At 28.1% G+C, this 21,036-nt stretch overlaps 1 protein-coding gene across 1 annotated transcript; it reads right to left on the bottom strand.

The window, feature by feature from the left end:
* Window positions 1–3,201: 3,201 nt before the first annotated feature.
* Window positions 3,202–8,091, bottom strand: LOC120069998 (pectinesterase 2). Its single transcript, XM_039021848.1, has 2 exons — window positions 7,205–8,091; window positions 3,202–4,068 (listed from the first exon to the last, which is right to left on the bottom strand). The coding sequence occupies exons 1-2, from the start codon at window positions 8,055–8,057 to the stop codon at window positions 3,392–3,394; spliced, it is 1,530 nt and encodes a 509-aa protein (XP_038877776.1). The 5' UTR covers window positions 8,058–8,091; the 3' UTR covers window positions 3,202–3,391.
* Between the last annotated feature and the right edge of the window lie 12,945 nt (window positions 8,092–21,036).

Genomic DNA, 21,036 nt, shown 5'->3' with positions numbered 1-21,036 from the left:
TGTTTGTGTGACCAATGAGGTGTTCAAGACATCAAGTTTGAGATCCAATAGTTTTAGAGATGTATAATCTAGTTAATCAATTGGTTTAGGCATATATCCTCGACCAAGAAATTAGTGGTTTGAAATCCCGTATCTATATATTGAACTTAAAAGAAAAAAGAATCATTTTGTTAAGTGTGCAATTTCGAGTTGAGCCGAGTCGAGTCTCATTGAAACCTGTTGAAGATAGCATAGTTTGTTTTGTGGCATTTGAATTGAACATTCCATCAAGCTATAGATGTTGAATTCAATAAGCCAAGGGTAGTGCAAGGCATGGAACAAGATAGTGCAGTAGTTTAAACCCTCGCAATGGAGTTTGGGCAAAATCCTTCAAATTGAATCCAATCTGATTTTGATCAAAACTGAATTCCACATACGGTTGGGATTTTGTGGAAATTTGCATTTAATTGGAACGTAATTCCAATTTTACTGGAGAAGGAATAGGAATTTCTGTTTTCAAATTTACTTGTTTTATTATTATTATTTTGGGATGTGTTGAACGAACTCACTTTTGTCCACTATATAATTTAACCACCGAATCATGGTAAATTGATAGGCAATTTATATCTTTAAACTTTAAGGTTATATCAATTGTAATCCTACCCATTTATATCTTTAATTATGTTTTGTTTGAATAAACCTCGTTTGAGATGCCAAAATAAGCTGAGTAATAATTGACACGACCATCTTCCTTCAAGATCGAAGATTCAATTCCTCACCGTCGCAATTGTTGTATTAAAGAAGGCTTTATGTGAGTTTTATAATTATTAATTAAACTCCTAAACTTGCCAACCAGATTGGTTAGGATTTCTTATGAAATTTTCTTTTGCATAAATTCTAATTTTTCTTTTTGTTAATCCGACACTTGAAATTTCTTTTCAAACAATTCTATACTCGAAATTTGAGGGTAAATGGTTTTAATTGATTTAGTTATTAGTTCCATATTTTTGGGATATAAATTTATATTTTTCCTGATTAAAATTAAATCATTGAACAAACAAGCCAATCACTGAATTTTACTTCCATCTAACTCAAGATTACATTATCTAAGCTTAGATATACATTCTTTACATTTAAATCACAGAAACCATCTACCCAGATCTCCCGTAAACTTTAAAATATCCAGCTTGTTCAAAGATTTCTAATAGAATCTTGAATTTTTTATTTTCTGTTTAACAAATTGTTCAACTTTAAACTCATTAATCAACTATTGGAACAAATGTATAGAGTTGTATTGTTTTATAAATGAATACGTCTTTTTGTAATTAACCAACTTGAAGAAGAGACAACTATTTGATTTGCCACATATAGTCTATAAAATATTTTATAAGAACTTCGAATTGCAAAAAAAGAATTTTAACAATTACTTCTCTCATAAAAATATTTTTTCCTTTTTTGTAAATTGGTTCAAGTTTGATTTATTTGTTGTGAACAATGTGCTGCTTCCATAATAATTACTCAAGAAATTCCGACACTAGTGTGAGTAAAATTATCTTAGGTCATTAGGCTCAGATTCTCTTACGTTTACAAGGTTATATATTTTCTCATATTTTTAGGAAAATTATTCAGATACAACAAAGTTGAATGTTCGGATTCCTTTAGAAGTAATAATTTCAAGGGGAGAAGAACCAATTCTCTCTTCAATAACGAAATAGATATACCAAACTAAAAAATTGAATTCCTTCCCAGCCGTTTTAATTAGATGTTTCGGAAATTTTGCTGTTCAAAATTATGGCTTCAAAGCTGGGTTCAGGGCTGAATTCAAACCAAATTTCACGTGCCCAAAAAGCCCACCATTTGAATTGGAATCATTTGGGCCCTTAAACGTTAAGACAGGCCTCCGTTTCATTATCCGATCAAATGAAAAAAAAAGGATTGATCGTAAATTTATATTTGAGGGAAAATTAGTCCAAGTCCTACAAAACAAAGAAATTTGAATAGTAATTTCAAGTCAATCTTAGGTTTTTGAATAACTTGATAATAAAAGGTAGTATAGGATTTTTGGGTATACTTTCGACTAATGATTTTGGTCGTTTGTATATAGGCTAGTAATGTATAACTGATGCATGAGCTCATAACTATTCCTCTTAAATTTCTGAAATCATTAAACTACTCATTGGATGATTACACTACCACCACTAGAGGTTGTAACTAATGCATAAGTGCATTACCCACTCAACTCCTCAACAGTATCTATACGAATCATCCATTTAGAATCTGGACAGTTCCAAACTTAATCACTCTGAAGTCCATGAGTCTTCTAAGGTCCTCCGTGGGCCTTAAAGGTCATTAACAAGTCCTTCAAGGTTCTCCATGCGACTATTATGTCATCCATGAATACTGCAGAGGAACTCTTATGTTCTCTATAGATCTTGTAGAGGTCCTCAAGTCCTCCAAGCTACCTCTAAGCTCACTCATGGGTCCTCTAAGCTGCTTAGTAAACTCTTAATCGATTATCTAAGCTATCTCTAGGCTCCTTCATGGGTTCTTTGAGCTACATCGAAGCTCCCTCATGGGTCCTCCATACTACCTCTAGGCTCCCTGCCAATCCACTTGAATTGGCGTCCTAAAGTAATGGACAACTATTGGTTAGACACAGGCTCGTTGGCCTTGGTTTGCCAACTTAAGTCCTTAATCTCTGTCTATATGCCTCCTATCTCTCTAACTCTCAATCTTGGCTACCTATAACACATCTCATCTTTTGTAATTAATTAAACTAAATTACACTATGTCAACAAAGATTTTTATACGATTTCTAACAACTTCAAAGTTGCCCATTTAAGCTAATCTAAACATAATTCATTCTTGATTAAAAAGATAAATTTTTTTTAATTTTCCACTTCTACTTACAAAAGAAAATCTATTGATCCAAAAGACAATTGAATTCCAAACCAAACTAATACCACTATTAACTCTTTTGTCTATCTCTCCACAATCCAAGTTTGTTCCTTCATTACTTGATGAAATATTTGTACACACAACAAAATAAAATCATCTCATACTTAACGAATTAGAAACAATTAAAAGAAATAGAAACATAATTTATAATTTTGTGAAGTAAACCGACACAATCATCAAAATACACAATAAAATTAATAATTCAAACAAATAATATTTCATTTATTTTAAAAAAAAAACTTACATTGTGATACAATACTCCTCTTGTATATAATGGTTTCTCTTATCAAACCCAACCATTTGGGATTGGGAGACGAAAAGAAAAGTAAAAACAAAACGTGTTTTTATTATAATTAAATCTAATTTCTTAATTAGAAACTTGTTTATTAAAGTATAATTCAACAAATTAACGATTATTAATATTTTAAGAATACATACAAAATACAGAACCAAATCAGAGGCCGGAGGTGAAAGGCACGCCGGTACTCGGCAACCAAGATCCACCGGCGATGAAATTCCCGACGGTGAACTTCGAAGCCTCCGCCGCACTGGTAATCACACGATAACCCTTCCATTTCACTCGATTCGCCGTCGATGCTCCCGGACCCGTATTCATATACTCGCCGTAATACAGCGTATTTAGGGCAAAATTACCGCTCCATTCCATCCACCCGGCAGGACTGATGAATCCTCCGATCGAAGATTTCATAACAACCGTCCGGGAATATTGCCTCCATGGACGGCCTAAATAGGCCTTGACGCCGCTGAGTCCGCCGGCGGACGTGATTCTGCAATTGTGGATGGAGATTCCGGTGTTCTGATTCGGATCAGAGCGGCCTTGGGCGGTGACTGTGATGGTTTTGTTCGGAGGATCGCGAGCGATGATGTTGCAATCTTGGATTACGACGGCGGCGTTGCCGAAGATGAAATCGACGGTGCCGTAAATGTCGCATTGTTTGTAGAATTGGCGTTCGGCGTAGACGTAGAGTGTGTCTTGAAAGCCTTCGAAGCCGCAGCGGTAGAACACCGACAGATCGGAACCCGATCGGAGCGCCACCGCCTGGTGGTTCTTCGCTCCGGCGGTGTTTCTGAAGGTTATGTCTCGCGCGATGAATCCGTCTCCATCAACGGCTGCGATTTCACCGACGCCCACAATTAAATTAATTAACACAAGAAGACAAAATTTTAAAAAGCACGACTTTAAGTAAATGATCATCATAAATGAAATATTGTTTATTATATATATAACCCTTTTTTTTTAATTTTAAGATTTTAGTTTTAGTTTCTATATTCAAAATATAGTATTTAAATCATCGAACTTTAATCTAAATGTTATCTACTTTTTTAAAATTAGAGAAATGAGAATATGAATTATTGATTTGTAAAATAAATTATTGTTATTATTATGTATTAAATTATGATTAAGTTGACATTTGTTGTGAGGTTTGATGTAATTTTAAATATTTTGTCTATGAAGCACATAGACAAAACATGTGCCTAAAATTAACAATAAACAAAATAGTGCATTTTAATAATTATTATTTTAGTAACGTATATTAAGATCAAAATAGGATATTTGAAAGATTTGGGACAAACATCCACTAAAATCTAAAACTTTGAGATTAAAATAAGGTTTATGTATATTTTTAACAATTCTCATACATATACATGCAATTTGTTTTTAACTCACAATGTTATTGAAAAAGTGAATTTAAAATGCCATCATTGGCCAATTTAATTCTATTCATGTTAACTTAAAAAAACATGACAAAAAAAGCTAGTTCATATATAAAGATAATCTTAGCTTTATAAGCTAAATAATATTAGCTAATAATAGTGAAAAAAAATAAAATAATTCAAATAAAAATATGGGGAAAAAAAGAGATAAAAAAGTTGGAAAATAATAATGAACATAAATAAATATTCTTTTGGATGAAAACTACAAACAAACAACTACCAAAATCTCTTTTAGAAAAGTCCAATTCCACACATCAGAAAAGTTGAATGAATTTAATTAGGTCACTTTCTTGCTTTATAAGCTAAATTCAACTGATTCAATAGATTCTATTAGAACCCTTTTATTTTAAGTTTTTTTTTTTTTTTTTCTTTCTAATATACAGTAAAATAATTAGAAACTTTGGTCCCATTAAATTACACACCAACCAACCAAGCTACTTGATCTTTGTCATATCATATATTTCTCTAAGATGCCACATTAAACCCCAAACTAAAACATGGCCCTATCTCCCTTTCATTTCCCACTAATTATAATTCAAACAAAATGCCACATCAAACATTTCCATTTTTTCTATCTTTTTTTAATTTCTATAAATCCCAAGCCATATATTAGGAAACCCATTATGTCTTCACTTTTTATATTAATTCTTCCTTTTACTATAAAATACAATTGTTTTTCCAACATCTTTTCTCATTATTTTTAGTAAATAACAAATAAATCTTGTTTGATTTGAGTTCCAAATAGAACAATCCAATTTGATATTTGATTACTTTATGATTAAGTTTATAGATTTGATTATTTATAAACCTTTTGAACTACCAATGTATTTAATTATTCAATCTTTGAAATTATATCATGTTTCAATATGTACATTGTATAAAAATATTACACTAACTAGTTGTAATTGGAATTTTGTAGGTTTCTTAAAATTTAAACTATTAATAGTCTGTTTTCAAATAAATAAAATAAGTCAACTTATTTACAAATATATAGACATCTATCATTATCAATGATAGAACTCTATTGTAGTCTCTCATGGTTTATCACTGACAGACAGTAACATTTTGTTATACTAAAAAACGTTTTCAACAATTTTATCATTTAAAATAATTACTCTTTTATTAATTACTATCATTGGAATTAATAATACAATTAAAATATAGGGACATAGGATTGAAACTTCTAAAGAGAATAGAGATTAAAGTCATGAGAAAATTAAATTACAACTCATAGAAATGAATAAATTATCAAGAAAGTTATAAACATAGAATTATAGGGTTTGGCAATGAAGAATAATTCAACTCTATTACTAATTACCAATTAAATTAGTCAGCAAAATTTACCAATTTACTCAAAGTAGGTTTGATGATTTTCTATTGGTCGCCGATTAATGTTAAATCGAAATAAATAATTCATAAAGTGACATTGTGAATTCGTTCAAAGATTAATGTATAAAGTCAACTTACATGACATTATCATAGGCATTAGGTACATTTAATCTTTTTTAATGTTATTATGAAAATTTTAAAATCCAAAAATATATTATACAAAATTTAATATTTTTGTGTTTTATCTTCCCTAAATCAATGAGTAACCCGACACATATCATGACATATGAGCTGATGGTAGCGCCATGCACTACAAGTAAGATTATAATAAATACAATGACAACTAAGTTTATAATAAATTTCATGACCTTGTAATGTCACACTAATCTTATTTGATTAACTGAACCCATCAAAGTGGGTTCTTTCAAAGTTTAACGTTTGATTTGAATTAATATTTCTTAATGACTACTGAGTTCTTAGTTCTTAGTCAATTCTTATTGTCCACCGCTAACATTTTGACCGTAGATTGACCTAGTAATAAATATGGGGATATGACCTTTATAAAAATATAAGAGGTCAAAGATTCAATTCATGGTGACTATTTACCTAATATTTAATATCTTATGGATTTCTTTGACCCAAATGTTGTAGAGTCAAATAGGTTGTCTCATGAAATTGATCGAGATGTGCATAAGCTAGCTCGAATACTCACGATAAAAAAAAAAAAAAAAAGTTGTTTATTATCGTATAAAGAAAAGAGATTCTTTTCTCTCCTTTTCGCATTCTTGCTATCTCTTACTTATCAATTTTTTTATGGTATATTTCTATTGTTCAATTTTTCTAATTTATCATTTTTAAATTGCATGTTTAATTTTTAAGTCTACATCCATATTTGTGATGAAAATTTGTGAGGCTTGAATTTGATAGACGAATTAAACAATAATCCAATTTTTTTTGGTTTATTTTTATATATAATATTAGAAGATTCAAACATTTCACGGGCTCGAATTGACGATCAACAGGAATAATACACTATTTAATGTTATTAAATTGAAGCTTATAAATTAAAGCTTTTTAAATCTCAATTTTAGATATGTCGAATTCATGCACTAAAGGGCCCACTTAAATTAATGACTTTATCAAAAGTTTTTAAGGAAAAAATTAATAAAAGAACTTATAGAGAGAGAGAGAGAGAGTTTACCAACGGTGGCGGATCGGAACGTGGTGGAACCTCCGCCGACACTTCTACTTCCGGTGATGACAGTTTTTCCGATTCCATCTCCGATCAACATAACATTCTTAGCGTTAATCTCCACATTCTCACTATAAACCCCCGCCTTCACATATATCACAAATCTCCCGCCGCCCTTCGCGGCGGCCACCGCCTCCTTCACCGTCTTAAAATTCCCAGACCCATCTTGCGCCACCACCACGTTCGCCTTCGGAGACCCAGATTGCAACAATCTCCGGTCCCCGGGACGAACCCACGTCGGAAACCCGTCCTCCATGGTCGGCGGTTCAAACCCCTCGGGCGACGCCGGTTTATTCACCGACAACCCATCACTAATGAGCTTGGAAACATTATTAGCCGTCAATGGGTAGCCGAAAGCGGAAACCCCGAGTTCCTCCAACCCGGTTCGGCAGGTTTCGAGGGCGGTGAGAGCGGCACTGAGCCAGGTTTGGGCGTCGACCGGGGTGCAGCGGTCGACGGTTCGGTTGAGGCGGGTTATGATTTGGTCGTAGAGGTCAACGCAATCAGTCCATGCGGTTCTTTCTTTGGAATTTCGGCATTTTGGGCCGAGAGAAAGAGCGTTTTGACGGGCCGAAACGGCACGTTCGAGTGCCGTTTCGACTAAGATTTCAAAGAAATGAGATTTTGTGGCTATTGGGGATCTTTTTGTAGTGGCTTTGGTTTTGAGAAATTCCTCACATGGAGCTGGATATGGCGTTTGGCTACACCAATTTTTTATTTCTATTTCCGAATAACAATAAATATCCAACGGAAAAATAAGAACAATAACAACAACAACCAACACTCTCCATTCACCTCCCATTTTTTCCTTTCCTTGTGGGATTTTCCTTCACCTTTCAGCTCCCTTTTATAGAGAACAAAACATACAAAACAAACTCAATAAAGTTTGATTTTTATTTCAATTTTCCATATTCTTTATTATTTTTATTATTTTTATTATTATACGAAAAATATATTACGATTTTTATGTAATTTAGTTTAACTGGTTAAAAGCATCAACAACTCGATTGATAAAGTTTATTGTAGAATATTCATTCATGTATGTATGTCTTTGCCAAATATATATTATATAAATAATGAAATGGGTATGTATAATTAATTAAGGATTAAATCAAGAAAATATTTAAAATTAAAATATTATGAAAGTTTAGCTTTCAAAAAGGGAATATTATTTGGGTATAGTTATCGGCTGCGGTAAGGCTGGTTTAATAATATCCATATCATATGGACCCTTATGATTTGACATTCTGATGAAAATTGAAGCAGTGGTTATAGCCTGTGGTTTAAGACTTTTCAAATATTTGGTTTCAGCTTGCTTAGTTGCTCTGTATTTATATAATTATTTTACTTCAATTATGAACAATACATTATTTTTAATACTATATTTAATAAAAAATTATCAATGTAAGATTTTAAGTGTTTATGTGTCGACAAATGAAAGATGATGAATATTTTCGAAATATTATCATAAATATATATATAAATAGAAATATATTATAAAATATTTGAATTAGCAAAGTAGTATCTTACCCTTTTAAACTAAGTTTTATTTTTCATTATTTATATTAGGCCCACATCATTAATACTTTGTTGAGATTTTTGTTACATTTTGTTGTTTTTTCTATACGGTAGCATGAAAATTTGATTCACTTTTGATGTAAAATTCATGACTATGTTGAAATATCGATAAGATTTTAAAAGCTAGTATTTTTATTATTATTATACTCATCAAATATTTAGATGTAATTGTATCTAAGCGTAGCTATCTTATTTTTTTAAAAAAATTGAAATGGAATTAAAAAATATGACACAAATACAATAAAATGTTACTAATGTGTGAATATGATATTATTATTATTATTATTATTGAATAGAGTGTTTCATATTATTATTTTAAATATTCTTATGTTTTCCAGCCTTAGTATTCTAATTGAATTAATCTTCATGTGTTGCATGCATGGAAATTGCTGTCTTTATGACGTGTTATTGGATGTGTATGAAAAGTCAATGGCAGACTTTTTTTTAACCAAACAATAAATATATAAAATTATCAAGTATTATCCCCCTATAATTATTTCTAGTATTTTTTTTTGTTAGTTTATAATAACAAAATTAACAATATCAATTTTAAGACATGTTATTATATCTGTACTAATTTTTTGAAATTTATATTAAAAATATATAAACTAAAATTAAACAATTAAAAATATAAGGATAAAAAATAGAGCGAAACATAAAGTATAGACCTTATATTGTATGACCAAACATAAGAAGAATATTCAACTAATGAAGAAGGAACTCTCTTTTCATTAGCTGGGGAAGGTTTACTAAAGAAGAAGGAAAAAGAATAAAGGCTGCTGGGTAGGTTTTATAGACTTAGATCCATAGGAAATTAAGAGAGGTTTATTAGAAATGGAATACTAGGGATGCAGTATTCAAATCCAAAAAATCGGCGTTAATTCGTTTAGGTTTTCGATTGATTTGATTTTCTAACGACTTTTGACTTCACTACTTATTTAAATTAGAGTGGTTCGATTGAGAAAAACGAAAGTTTAATTTCGATAAATGTGTGCTATATGTAGATATAGAGATTTGAATCTCAAATATTTTGATTAAAGATATGTATACAAATTTTTTACATTTTAATAATGGTATATGTATGCTTTTTTTTTCCAATTATATATATATATTCAACTTCTCTGTCTTTTTCTAATTCATATGGAAGGCAACATGGTTGCCATTTCCAAACCAATTTGCAAGTTTTGAAGAGGAAACATTTTGGAACTGAGAGAATTATAATTGTAATTTAAAATTTCTTAACTAATTAAATTATGCTATATGAATACATGATTGAATTGATTAGTTGTGGGCTGCCTAATTTGTTCCCATTTTTAATCAAGATATATTTTATACATTTATTTTTTAAAAAAGAAGATATAATTAATTTATACGTATCTTATATATTCATTTCTATATTAATATTTAGATTTGATTATAGGTGGTCATGTTTGAAAAGATAGGATCACAACCATTTATGAACCCTCAATCGATTAAAAATAATAAAAATGTTATGAAATTGAGGAGCACCAATTTGGTAGTTAGTTAGGGCACGATTTTTTCAGCTTTAATTATTAATTAGGATGCTTGATTGATTCGAATTAATTGATTGTCGACCTTAGTAGAGATTAGTTAATTCGCATCAATTTGGTAGTTATGCATGCATAATTCGGTGACATGATTCATTGACGAAAAACGATGATTTAAATTACATTGAATCGCCACTTAATTCGAGAACTAGATAAACCAATTATCGTTTCATCTATCCCTTGCAATTTATTTTTCTTGCATGTTTCAATTTCAACAAAAAATCAAAACTCCGTTTTTACTGTTTTTCCAAAGTCAAATTTAATTTAAAAGAAATTAATTCTTCGCTTCTCTATGGTTCGATCTCACAATTATCACTGTTGCTACTTTTCAGTAGTAATAGGAGTAGTTCAGTGTTTATAAATTTTCTTTTGATCAAGTTTGAGGCTTATTAACGACTTAAGTCTCAGGCCCGTCAATGTTTCAGGTACCTTAACTCCTTCGGGGATTCTCATATAAATATCATTATAAAGAGATCTATATAAATGTGCTGTGACTATATCCATACGATGCATATCCAAACATTTATACACAGTCAAATCAATTAAATATCTTAGTGTAATTGTATCAACCACGGGAGAATATGTCTCCTCATAATCAATATCAAGTCTTTGTGAAAAACCTTGTGCAACTAGTGTTGTTTTGTATATTATGACCTCATTATTTTTATTTTTTTTCTCACAAATACCCATTTGTATCCCACGGGGTCCAAAAACTTGTCATTTTGAAAGTGAGTTTAATTTTGCATCGATTTCTTCTTTCCACTGAAGCCAGTCTTTTCTATGCCGACATTCTTCAACAGATTTTGGTTCAACATCCCCATTCTTAGATATAATATCAAGAGCAACATTATACGCAAAAATGTTGTCGATAACTACATTAGTTCGATTCCATCTTTTTTCTATCTTAACATAGTTAATTGAAATCCCTTTCCTCACTAGTCATATCAAGGGTTTCCTTATGGGTATTTACATCATCAACCAAGTCTTTTTTACTATTAATTATTTTTCGTTTTCGAGAATTTTTATTTTTGGAACCTATTGGTCTACCATGCTTCTGGCGTGTTCCAGACTTATTAGCAACAACTTGTTGTGTTGGGATATCAATTTTTTATGGAACATTTGCAACTGGTATATATATAACTTAGTTACTTTCTTTGCATCTATAAATGCATCTGGTAATTGATTTGCTATATTTTACAAATAAACTATTTTCTGAACTTCAAGTTCACATTGATCTGTACATGGATCTAAATGAGACAATAACGATGCATTTCATGTAATTTCTTTTTCCAATTTCTTAATTCCTCCTCTTAATGTTGGAAAATTTGTTTCATTAAAATGAAAATCAACAAATCGGGCAGTAAATACATCACCCGTTAGAGGTTTAAGATATTTAATAATTGATGGAGAATCATATCCAACATATATTCCTAACCTCCTTTTGAGGTCCCATTTGAGTGCGTTGTGGTAGAGCAATTGGAATATATACTGCACACCCAAAAAATCTCAAATGAAAAATATTTGGCTCATGACCATAAGCTAATTCCAATGGCAAGTACTTATGATAAGCTACTGGTCTAATGCGTACAAGTGACGCTGCATGCAAAATAGCATGTCCCCATACAGATTAAGGAAGCTTAGCTCTCATACGTAATGGTCTTACAATTAATTGCAAACGTTTTATGAATGATTCTGGTAAACCATTTTGTATATGAACATAAGCTACAGGATGTTCAACACTTATCCTAATTGACATAACAATAATTATAAAAAACTTAGGATGTAAATTCACCAGCATTATCAAGAGGTCTTAATTGTATAATTAGAAAATTGTGCTCTTAACTTAATTATTTTAGCAAGTAATCTTGCAAATGCAAGATTTTGACTTGAAAATAAGCATATGTATGACCATCTACTGGATGCATCTATTAATACCATAAAATATCTAAATGGTCTACTTTGTGGGCTAATAGGTCCACATATATTACCATGAATTCGTTCTAAAAATGCAGGTGATTCAATTCCCGATTCAGTCCCCACTTTAGCTAGTGATGGTCTATCTCATGATAGAGAAGGACATGATTCATAAGTAGTATAATGAATCAAATTGTTCATTAGACGGTCAATGGAAACTTAAGGAACAAGATGTATTTACAGGAATAAAACAGTAATTTTGACCCGGTTGTAATTACGAATAACTTGTGAAGGATCGACTTACTGAGTATGATTTATATGGACAAAAATATATCTACATTGAGGAGAGTGCAACTATCAAGTTATAGTGGTGTGTCTGAGAGCAAACATCACAAGATAATTCATTAGATTGAAGAATCTTTTAGTTCTTCAACAGGTGTCCATTTGAATTTTCAATAATTCTCCTCATCATTAAGATCATGGATGACTCAATCGGTCGTGCCAAATTGTTAATCTGTCTGGATTCATGAACTTCAGATTCATTGTTGCATATGTTTCAATTACTTGTATATAAGTGTAATACAATCCAGAAGGTAAATCAGACAATTTTTCCAATATACGTTTTTCATTTGAGATGGTAGAGATGATATATAGCTATTTCACATTATTTTTACTATCAGTCTCAATATGATAACCATTGCTAAAACTTAGAAGATTTCTCTTTGATTGACTAGAGAACAATGCATTGTCAATTGTAAATGTTACGAAATCGACAATTAAAGAACACAAAAAGGAACGTAGAAATAGAGAAGATCGACATATAGATATACGTGGTTCACTAACAGTGTGTTAACTACCTCTACGGACAGAGGGAGAACAGTATTATTAGAGAGAATATTTTTCAGAAAAATATATCAAAACGATGCCTCTAGGGTTAAAGAGTTTATATAGCGCATTACTCTAAACTCTAGGGTCATGACCCCCGTACTTGGTTGTTCGAAGCGCCAACAAACAGATTCAAGGCATTTCAACAGTAAATTTTGTTCCTTTAGGTAAAATAATATTTGTTTTTCCAAAACCTTCGATCAAGTTTGAAAATTTTGATATTGTATTTACTTTTGTTTTCAGCATTGTCAATTTGAAAAAATATTTTTTATTGTAAGTATTATGTGTGTAGTTGCACTGTCTGCCGGATATAGATCTTCTTTGCTCATTTTTTAAACACTCAACCACATGAAAATGATCCATGTTTCTTTAGGACCTATTTTCAGCGATGGAAACAACAAGAGCTTATGCCGATAACGTATTGTGAAATTGAAGAGCACGAAAGGAACACGGATATGGAGAAAATATAATAATATATTGATATAATAATAATATACAAATATAATATAATATAAAATACAATAACTAAAATTATAAAATTAGATAATATGAAAATTAATGAAATTTTGAAGTGGATTTCTCACCAATATGCATTCTTTTGAGATCCACCAAATGCCACAATTTATAGGCAAAGTGGCAAGTATGATGTGGACTTACATGAACATCATAAATGAATTATTACAAGGCACATGGACAACATGAAAAATGACATATGACTTTTAGGACACCAAGTATTAGACATCTATTTTTGTGATATTTATTAAAAAAAATAACTTTCTTCCTAATTTTATCTATTAAAATATATGAAATAAAAAAAACTAAGGCATTAGTTTGATAACATTTTTTTTTTTTTTTAGTGTTTGGAAAACATATTTACGTGTTTTTTTTTTCAACTTCTTTACCAAGATTTTCATCTATTCTGACTCAATACTTAAATTCTTAGTCAAATTCCGTAAATAAAAATAAGTTTTTCAAAACTATATATATAATTTTTAAAACATAGTTTGGTTTTTGAAGACACTCCTAAAAAAGAGAAATCGTTCTAAAACTTTATTTTCAAAAATCAAAAACAAAAAATTCAAGTCGTTGTTGGTTTGCGGTTTATTATTATTTTTTTTTTATTGAAGCCTATAAACATCACTTTCATATATTAGTTTCTATGTTTTGTAGTTTACATCTTAGGGTTGTTTTTAAATTCAAAGACAAATTTTGAAAACTAAAAAAAAATAGTTTTTGAAAACTTATTTTTATGGTTAAGCATTAGATAGGAATTCAAACGTTTACATAATAAATATGAAAATTATGAGTACGAGACTACGAAAAAACAAGTACAAATTTCAAAAACCAAAAATTAAAAATCAAGAGCCCTTTTGGTAACCATTTCGTTTTTTGTTTTTTTTTTTTTTAAATTAAGCCTATAGACAATAATTCTACTTCCAAATTTATTCATTTGTTATCTACTTTTTACTAATACTTTAAAAAACCAAGCCAATTTTTGAAAACTAAAAAAAGTAGTTTTTAAAAATTTGCCTTTGTTTTTGAAATTTAGCTATGAATTCAACCATTATACTTAGGAAATATGCAAATTATTGTAAGAGATGAGGAGTAAAAATGCTTAATTTTTAAAAACATAAAACAAAAAATGAAAAGGTTACCAAACGAGACATTTGTTTTTTTGAAAATTAATAAGCCTACAAATACTCTTCCCACCTCTAAATTACATGCTTTGTTATCAACTATTTACCGATATTTTAAAAAGCAAAGAAAAAGTTTGAAAACAAAAATATAGTTTTTATTTTTAAAATTTAACTTAAAATTCAATTTTTGTAGTTAAAAAATATGCAAATGATGGGAAGAAATAAAAAAAAATAGGCTTAATTTAAAAAAAAAAAAAAAAAAAAAAAAAAAAAGGAAATTATTACCGAACGGAGTCATAGTAAACGAGTTGTAAAAATACAAACGTATTTTTCAAAATTCAAATAGTTGTCAAATATCAAATAGACCTCAATGATTATGAAGTGAGTCTTAAACAAGAGGCTTAAATTTCATATCATATTTTCAATTTTAAAATGTGTGTATATAGTTTATCCGTTATGATTATGAGTTTGACATGATATATTCTAAATATTATATATCAATATTGATTTGAAATATCTTGTTTCGATCGAACCTGTTTTAAAATTTTTAAGAAATTATAATTACTTGACTTGCCCAACTAAACAAAATTGAAAGATGATGCAAGGAGATTGAATATTTTTATTCATTAACTGGAAAAAATTAGTGTCGTAATTAAGAAAATGATGAGGGAATATTCAACACCTAAACACAAAACAAATCCAAAGAGGTTTTCTCTTTCCACTTGCTTTGCCAATTTGACTCTCCCCAACAACTAACAAATTTTAAATAAAAAATTCAAAATAATTCAATCTTCCTAAAAAAAAAAAAAGACTAATATCTTATATGGTTGACTAATTTATTAAATTTAAATAATTTGACTGAAAGGATGTTGGATTATCCAACTCGTCAAAAGATTCACGTATTATCTTTTTTAATCACCAATCAACTTAAAAGTTTAAGTTTATGTGTTATATGGTAAATTTTATTATATAAGATTAATTAATATGTGCATTTCATCGTAATAAAATAAATAAATAAATAAAATATAATATGTGCCTTTTTTTAAATCATCTCACAATAAATAATTGTATAGATTGATAGTCCTTGTACTTTTAATTTTAGTTCATGTGCTTTTAATTATCCAAGTCTTTATATTTTTAAGTATTTAATTTTAGTCCATGTACTTTCAATAAATTTTAAATTTTAAAAATATTTTTAATAATTTTCAGACAAGAAAAATGCAAATGTGAATATATTTCCAAAATTTGTAGTGAAAATGCTAATAGATAACATTTTTTTTTAAAAAAAATATGAATTAATAGTGGAGACTATGAGCCTGTTTGGATTGATTTGAGGAAACAATATTTTTCAAAAAAATGATTTTTATTTAAATACTTTTGATAAAAATTATAGAAAATACATTTTAAAAACTATTTTGAGTAGTTGCCAAACACTCTAAATGATTTCTTTTTTAAATTAAACATTTAAAAATGCATTACAGACACATAATAATTTAAGATTTATTAAAAGTACAAAAACTAAAATTGGACAATTGAAATAACATGAATTGAAATTAAACAAACTTCAAAGTATAAAAATCAAAATAGTATTATAACTTAATTATATATTAGAAAATGGACTATTGTTTAAAAAAATATCAAAAATAAGTTTTTTTTTTAAAAAAAAAATCAGAAATCATGAAAAAAAACAAAAAAAAAACAAGTAAAACCAGCCCCCTTTAAGTACAATATTTATATGAATATGTCTTAAAAAAAAAAAAAATAAATTAAAAAAAAAAAAAAAAAAAAAAAAAAAAAAAACAAACAAATGTATTTCAAAATTTTAACATAGAAAATGAGAACACATATTCCAATTTTTTAAAAATCAAAACATAACAAAATTTTAAGTATAAAGCTCAAAATAAAAATAAATGTGAAAGTCTAAATATCAAAATATGATTACAATATATGCATGATTTGATTTTTACTATCAGAAGGGACCCATTTTATAAGAAAAATAAAATAAAAAGGCTATAACACATAATTTTAATTTATTTACATATTCAAATAAATAGATAGAAACACACTCACATGACATATTAATTAATGAATTTGAACAATGGCAATTAGGATAAAGAGGTAGTTAGGCCATTAATTATTTAATTTTTGTGAGAGAAATAAGTTCTCTCTATTATTTATAAGATAGCACCAAATTATTCAAGCCTAGTTGATAAAATTAATGTTGCTATATACATGGACCATTTTTTTTTAAAGAAAAATTAAATAAACAAAATAAATAAAAAGAATGAAAATTACATAATACCAACCATATGGTCTCTTTCTTATCTTTTAAGCAACTTTAGTTTTAATTCATTTCAAGTCTACTTTTTTTTTCTTTTTTTCTTTTTTTCTTTTTTTCCTATTAAGAAAATTTCCTCTTATTTTGTTAATTGTATTTGTTGATAGAAAAATTAGCGGATTTTCTATTTTAGAATGTGAACTTGATTTGTATAAAAATTAGACATGGTCCAAATGATATATAAATCGTAACGAAATATTGATGAAAAGACAGATATATTGTTGTCAATCAATTCTAAGTAAGAAATTTCTATCTTGAATGTCTCTTTTTAATGAAAAAGAAATATACATATATTTTATGTCTTAATAATAATAGATGGGAGCATAGTCTATTAATTCTCTCAAATATGTCATAAATTTATTGTCACTAATATTTATTTATTTATTTATTTGGAGATAGTGAGACACTCAAACTCTTTTGGTGACAGTGTTTTAAAGTTAGGGGTAAAAAAAATATGTTTTAAATTCTAACTTTTAATGTAAAATTTATGACATACAAACTCAGAGATTTTAGATTTTATGCTTCAAACCCCAAACCAAAAATTCACAACCAAATTCAAATTTTAAAAAAAAAAATATATTTTTTAATTATCAAATAAAAATAATAATCATAATTTTTATTACCAAAGTCACAATTTTTATGGGTTTTTTTTTGGTTGGGTGGGAGAGGGGAGGGATTTTCCATTTTTTCAAATATTTTATCAAAACATACAGTTCAACTAATGTATCATTAGTTTGTGGTTTAATCCTCTCTCTTATTGTATTAAAAGAAAATAAATTAATCTAAAAATAAAATTTTTAAAAAAATATCATCTTAGTCTCGTACTTTGGATTGAACTTCGTTCTATTTGGGTTTATGCACTTTCAAATGTTTAATTATAGTTTTTATACTTTCAATAAATTTTAAAATTAATCATTGTAGTTAGCTTATTGTTTATTTAAAAAGAAATATGAACATTTTTTTATAAATTGTGAAAATATATTCACATGATGTCTTTTCTTACCTAAAAATTATTATTATTATTTAACCAATTTCGATTAAAAAATCAACTATAGATGACTAAGTTTAAGATTTTACGGAAATAATATTGACCAAAATTGAACAAATTGAAAATATAGAGACTAAAAACATAATAGAATCTAAAGTATAAACCAAAACAATATTTTAACCTTTTTTTTTTTTTTAACTTTTAACCTCGTGATAGATTTAAAATGTCAAAATTTATAGTCCAAATCAAATACGTAGAACTTATACGTCACTTTCTTTGTCATACACTTCATTTCAAAATAATTCTTTAGACGACTACTATATACATCACTTTGTATCGATTTAATAGACATCAAGTTCATTTTGACTGAAAATATGTTTAAACAAGATGGATAAATTGAAATGTCTACATCTTTGATATTATTGATGTAGATCTTACGAGTAATTAATATGATTTATCATTAAATTAATGGTATTTATATGGAAACATATATAGTTAGTTAGTCTCCATCTTAATGACATGTGATTTAGGTTGTCTACCATTTTAGCAAAGCTTCCCTATCATTTAATAACACTCTTTCCCTTTATTTGATTTGGAAAATCTCAACCTTATTCTCTATGTTTAATATCAATACTTTACATTTATCCATGTAAATATATCTAATATATACTTACCCTTTTAATTATTATTATTTTTTTTTTATAAATTATGTGTATACATTCCTACTCATCTTGTATATATCTCCAATTTTTTCATATAATTTTTTTCCCTTTTAAACTCAAATTAGTTTAGTCTTGATCAACAAAGAGTTCACTTATTTATCCATTTTAAAATATTAAGTTCACACAAAAAAGGGAAAAAAAGAATGAAAAGGTAGGATTTTGATAAAGCTGTTATTTTTGTAGTTTTGACATTTTTTTGTCATTATTTGGGAAAACATTATTTTTTTTTTTGGGTAGTTTTTGAAAAAGTCTTAGCAATACTTCAATTTATTTAAACTCATATTTTATTATATATATTAGATCAATAACATTTTTTTTGTTTTCACGACGGAAGATTCTTAACAATATTTTTATTATGAAAGACTACGAAATATTTATTTTTTTAAAAAAAAAAACTTTGGGATTGCTGAATAACAAACGAAATAATAAAGCAACGAAACCATCATAGCAACATCATAAATATAAATATATATCTATGCTTTTATTTATTAGTTATCTAGATTAATCATAATTTTTTTTTTTTGAATTCTTTTCATTCATTAAAAAATCGAGTTAGACTTGATAGATTATTTCGATATGATAAATTAGTTCACTATCATCATTAATATGGGTTGCCCGGGACTCGAACCCGGAACTAGTCGGATGGAGTAGATGTTTAGAAAATTTGGTAAACTATTTGCAAATATAATAAAAATATTACTAATTACCAGGGATAGATTGCAACAGAAATCTATTAGTATCTAATATATGTTTATCACTATCTATCACTGTCTACCACTTATAGACAATAATATTTAGGTATACTTGAAAATATTTTTAGCAATTTATCATTTAAAATAATTATCTTAGATTAAAAATAATAAAGAAAAAGGTTCTAATAATAAGCATAACTTTTTTAAAAAATGGAATACTAAAACACTTCCGGAAAATCATTATATTAGTTAATAAATATTGTTCATAAATTAAAATTGAAAATAGGGAGTTTATTTTTAATAAATAGAAAAAATAAAAATTTTAAAAATAGAAAAATAAGAGAAACCATTTACACAAAATAGTAAAATTCCATCCTCTTTAATAGAGGTTGATAGAAGTATATCAGTGACTATCAGTGATAGAAACTGATAGAAGCGTATCATTTATATTATGTGATAGACGTTGATAGAAATCTATCAATATCGATCAATATTTGTTTCTGCTATTTCTATAAATAGTTTGATATTTATTTTTATCCGTAGAAATTTCACAAGAAAAACATCAATAATTATTCGTGGTCCTTGCTCAAACAAAAAAATGGGTAAAAATCATAAAGTTTTCAAAATAACTATTGGTGTTAAAGAGCACTTTTTCTTTGATCTTGTTTGGAAAATGTGATCTATTTGTCATAAATGCTGAAAATCGACATCTTTCTAATATATATATATAGGCTTGAAACATAAAGAAAATCCTATATTTTATAAATGTTGTAAAATTAATTTTTTTTTAAAGATGACTTTTAGGATTAATTTTGGATAAATATACCTTTTTCATTTATTTATATTCGATTTTTATATTTTTTTTCTTATTTTTGAAGCTACTTTAATGACGGGGAGAGAAAATACATTTAATATATAAAGAGAAAATGCATATAATATAATTTTTCTCATTTATCAATCAGAGAGAGAAAATACATTTATTGTAATTTTTTTCATTTTTCCATTTGGAAAAAATGCATTTAATCATGTTGGTTTTCACGTATCAACTTATTGACTTTTTTTACGGAATAATGTTTATTTTAAATATATCTTAAAACATTTTGACAGATTCATGGTTATTTTAAATATACGTTAGAACATTTTGTTAAGTATTTGAAAATATTTTAATCAATATATGAAATATACTACCGTTTATAAATTAGAGACTGACTTAATGTTTGACATAAATCACAGTATAAACTAATATATGAAATATGTTGTTGTTAACGACAAGACCCTCAGATGACGAACAGGACAACAGCAAACAGTCAGGAAACGACGGTCAAACAAAGAACGGAACCTGAAAAACAAAAGCTCGTTATAGGCTGAGTCACGGAACTCACTTTCTTTAAGACGTTTCGCAGCTCTGCCCAAGTGTGCAGGCAAGTTAGGAATACTGCCACATCGTCCCCAGGATAAA

This window comes from Benincasa hispida, unplaced genomic scaffold (genome assembly GCF_009727055.1).
Source record: "Benincasa hispida cultivar B227 unplaced genomic scaffold, ASM972705v1 Contig737, whole genome shotgun sequence".
NCBI classification, from domain to species: domain Eukaryota; kingdom Viridiplantae; phylum Streptophyta; class Magnoliopsida; order Cucurbitales; family Cucurbitaceae; genus Benincasa; species Benincasa hispida.
This window is presented reverse-complemented; position numbering and strand designations above follow the sequence as displayed.

Coding starts and splice junctions, on each gene's coding strand:
- LOC120069998 (XM_039021848.1), bottom strand. CDS start 8,057: ATGGGAGGTGAATGGAGAGTGTTGGTTGTTGTTGTTATTGTTCTTATT. Junction 4,069..7,204: donor GTTCCGATCCGCCACCGTTG/GTAAACTCTCTC, acceptor GTGAAATCGCAG/CCGTTGATGGAGACGGATTC.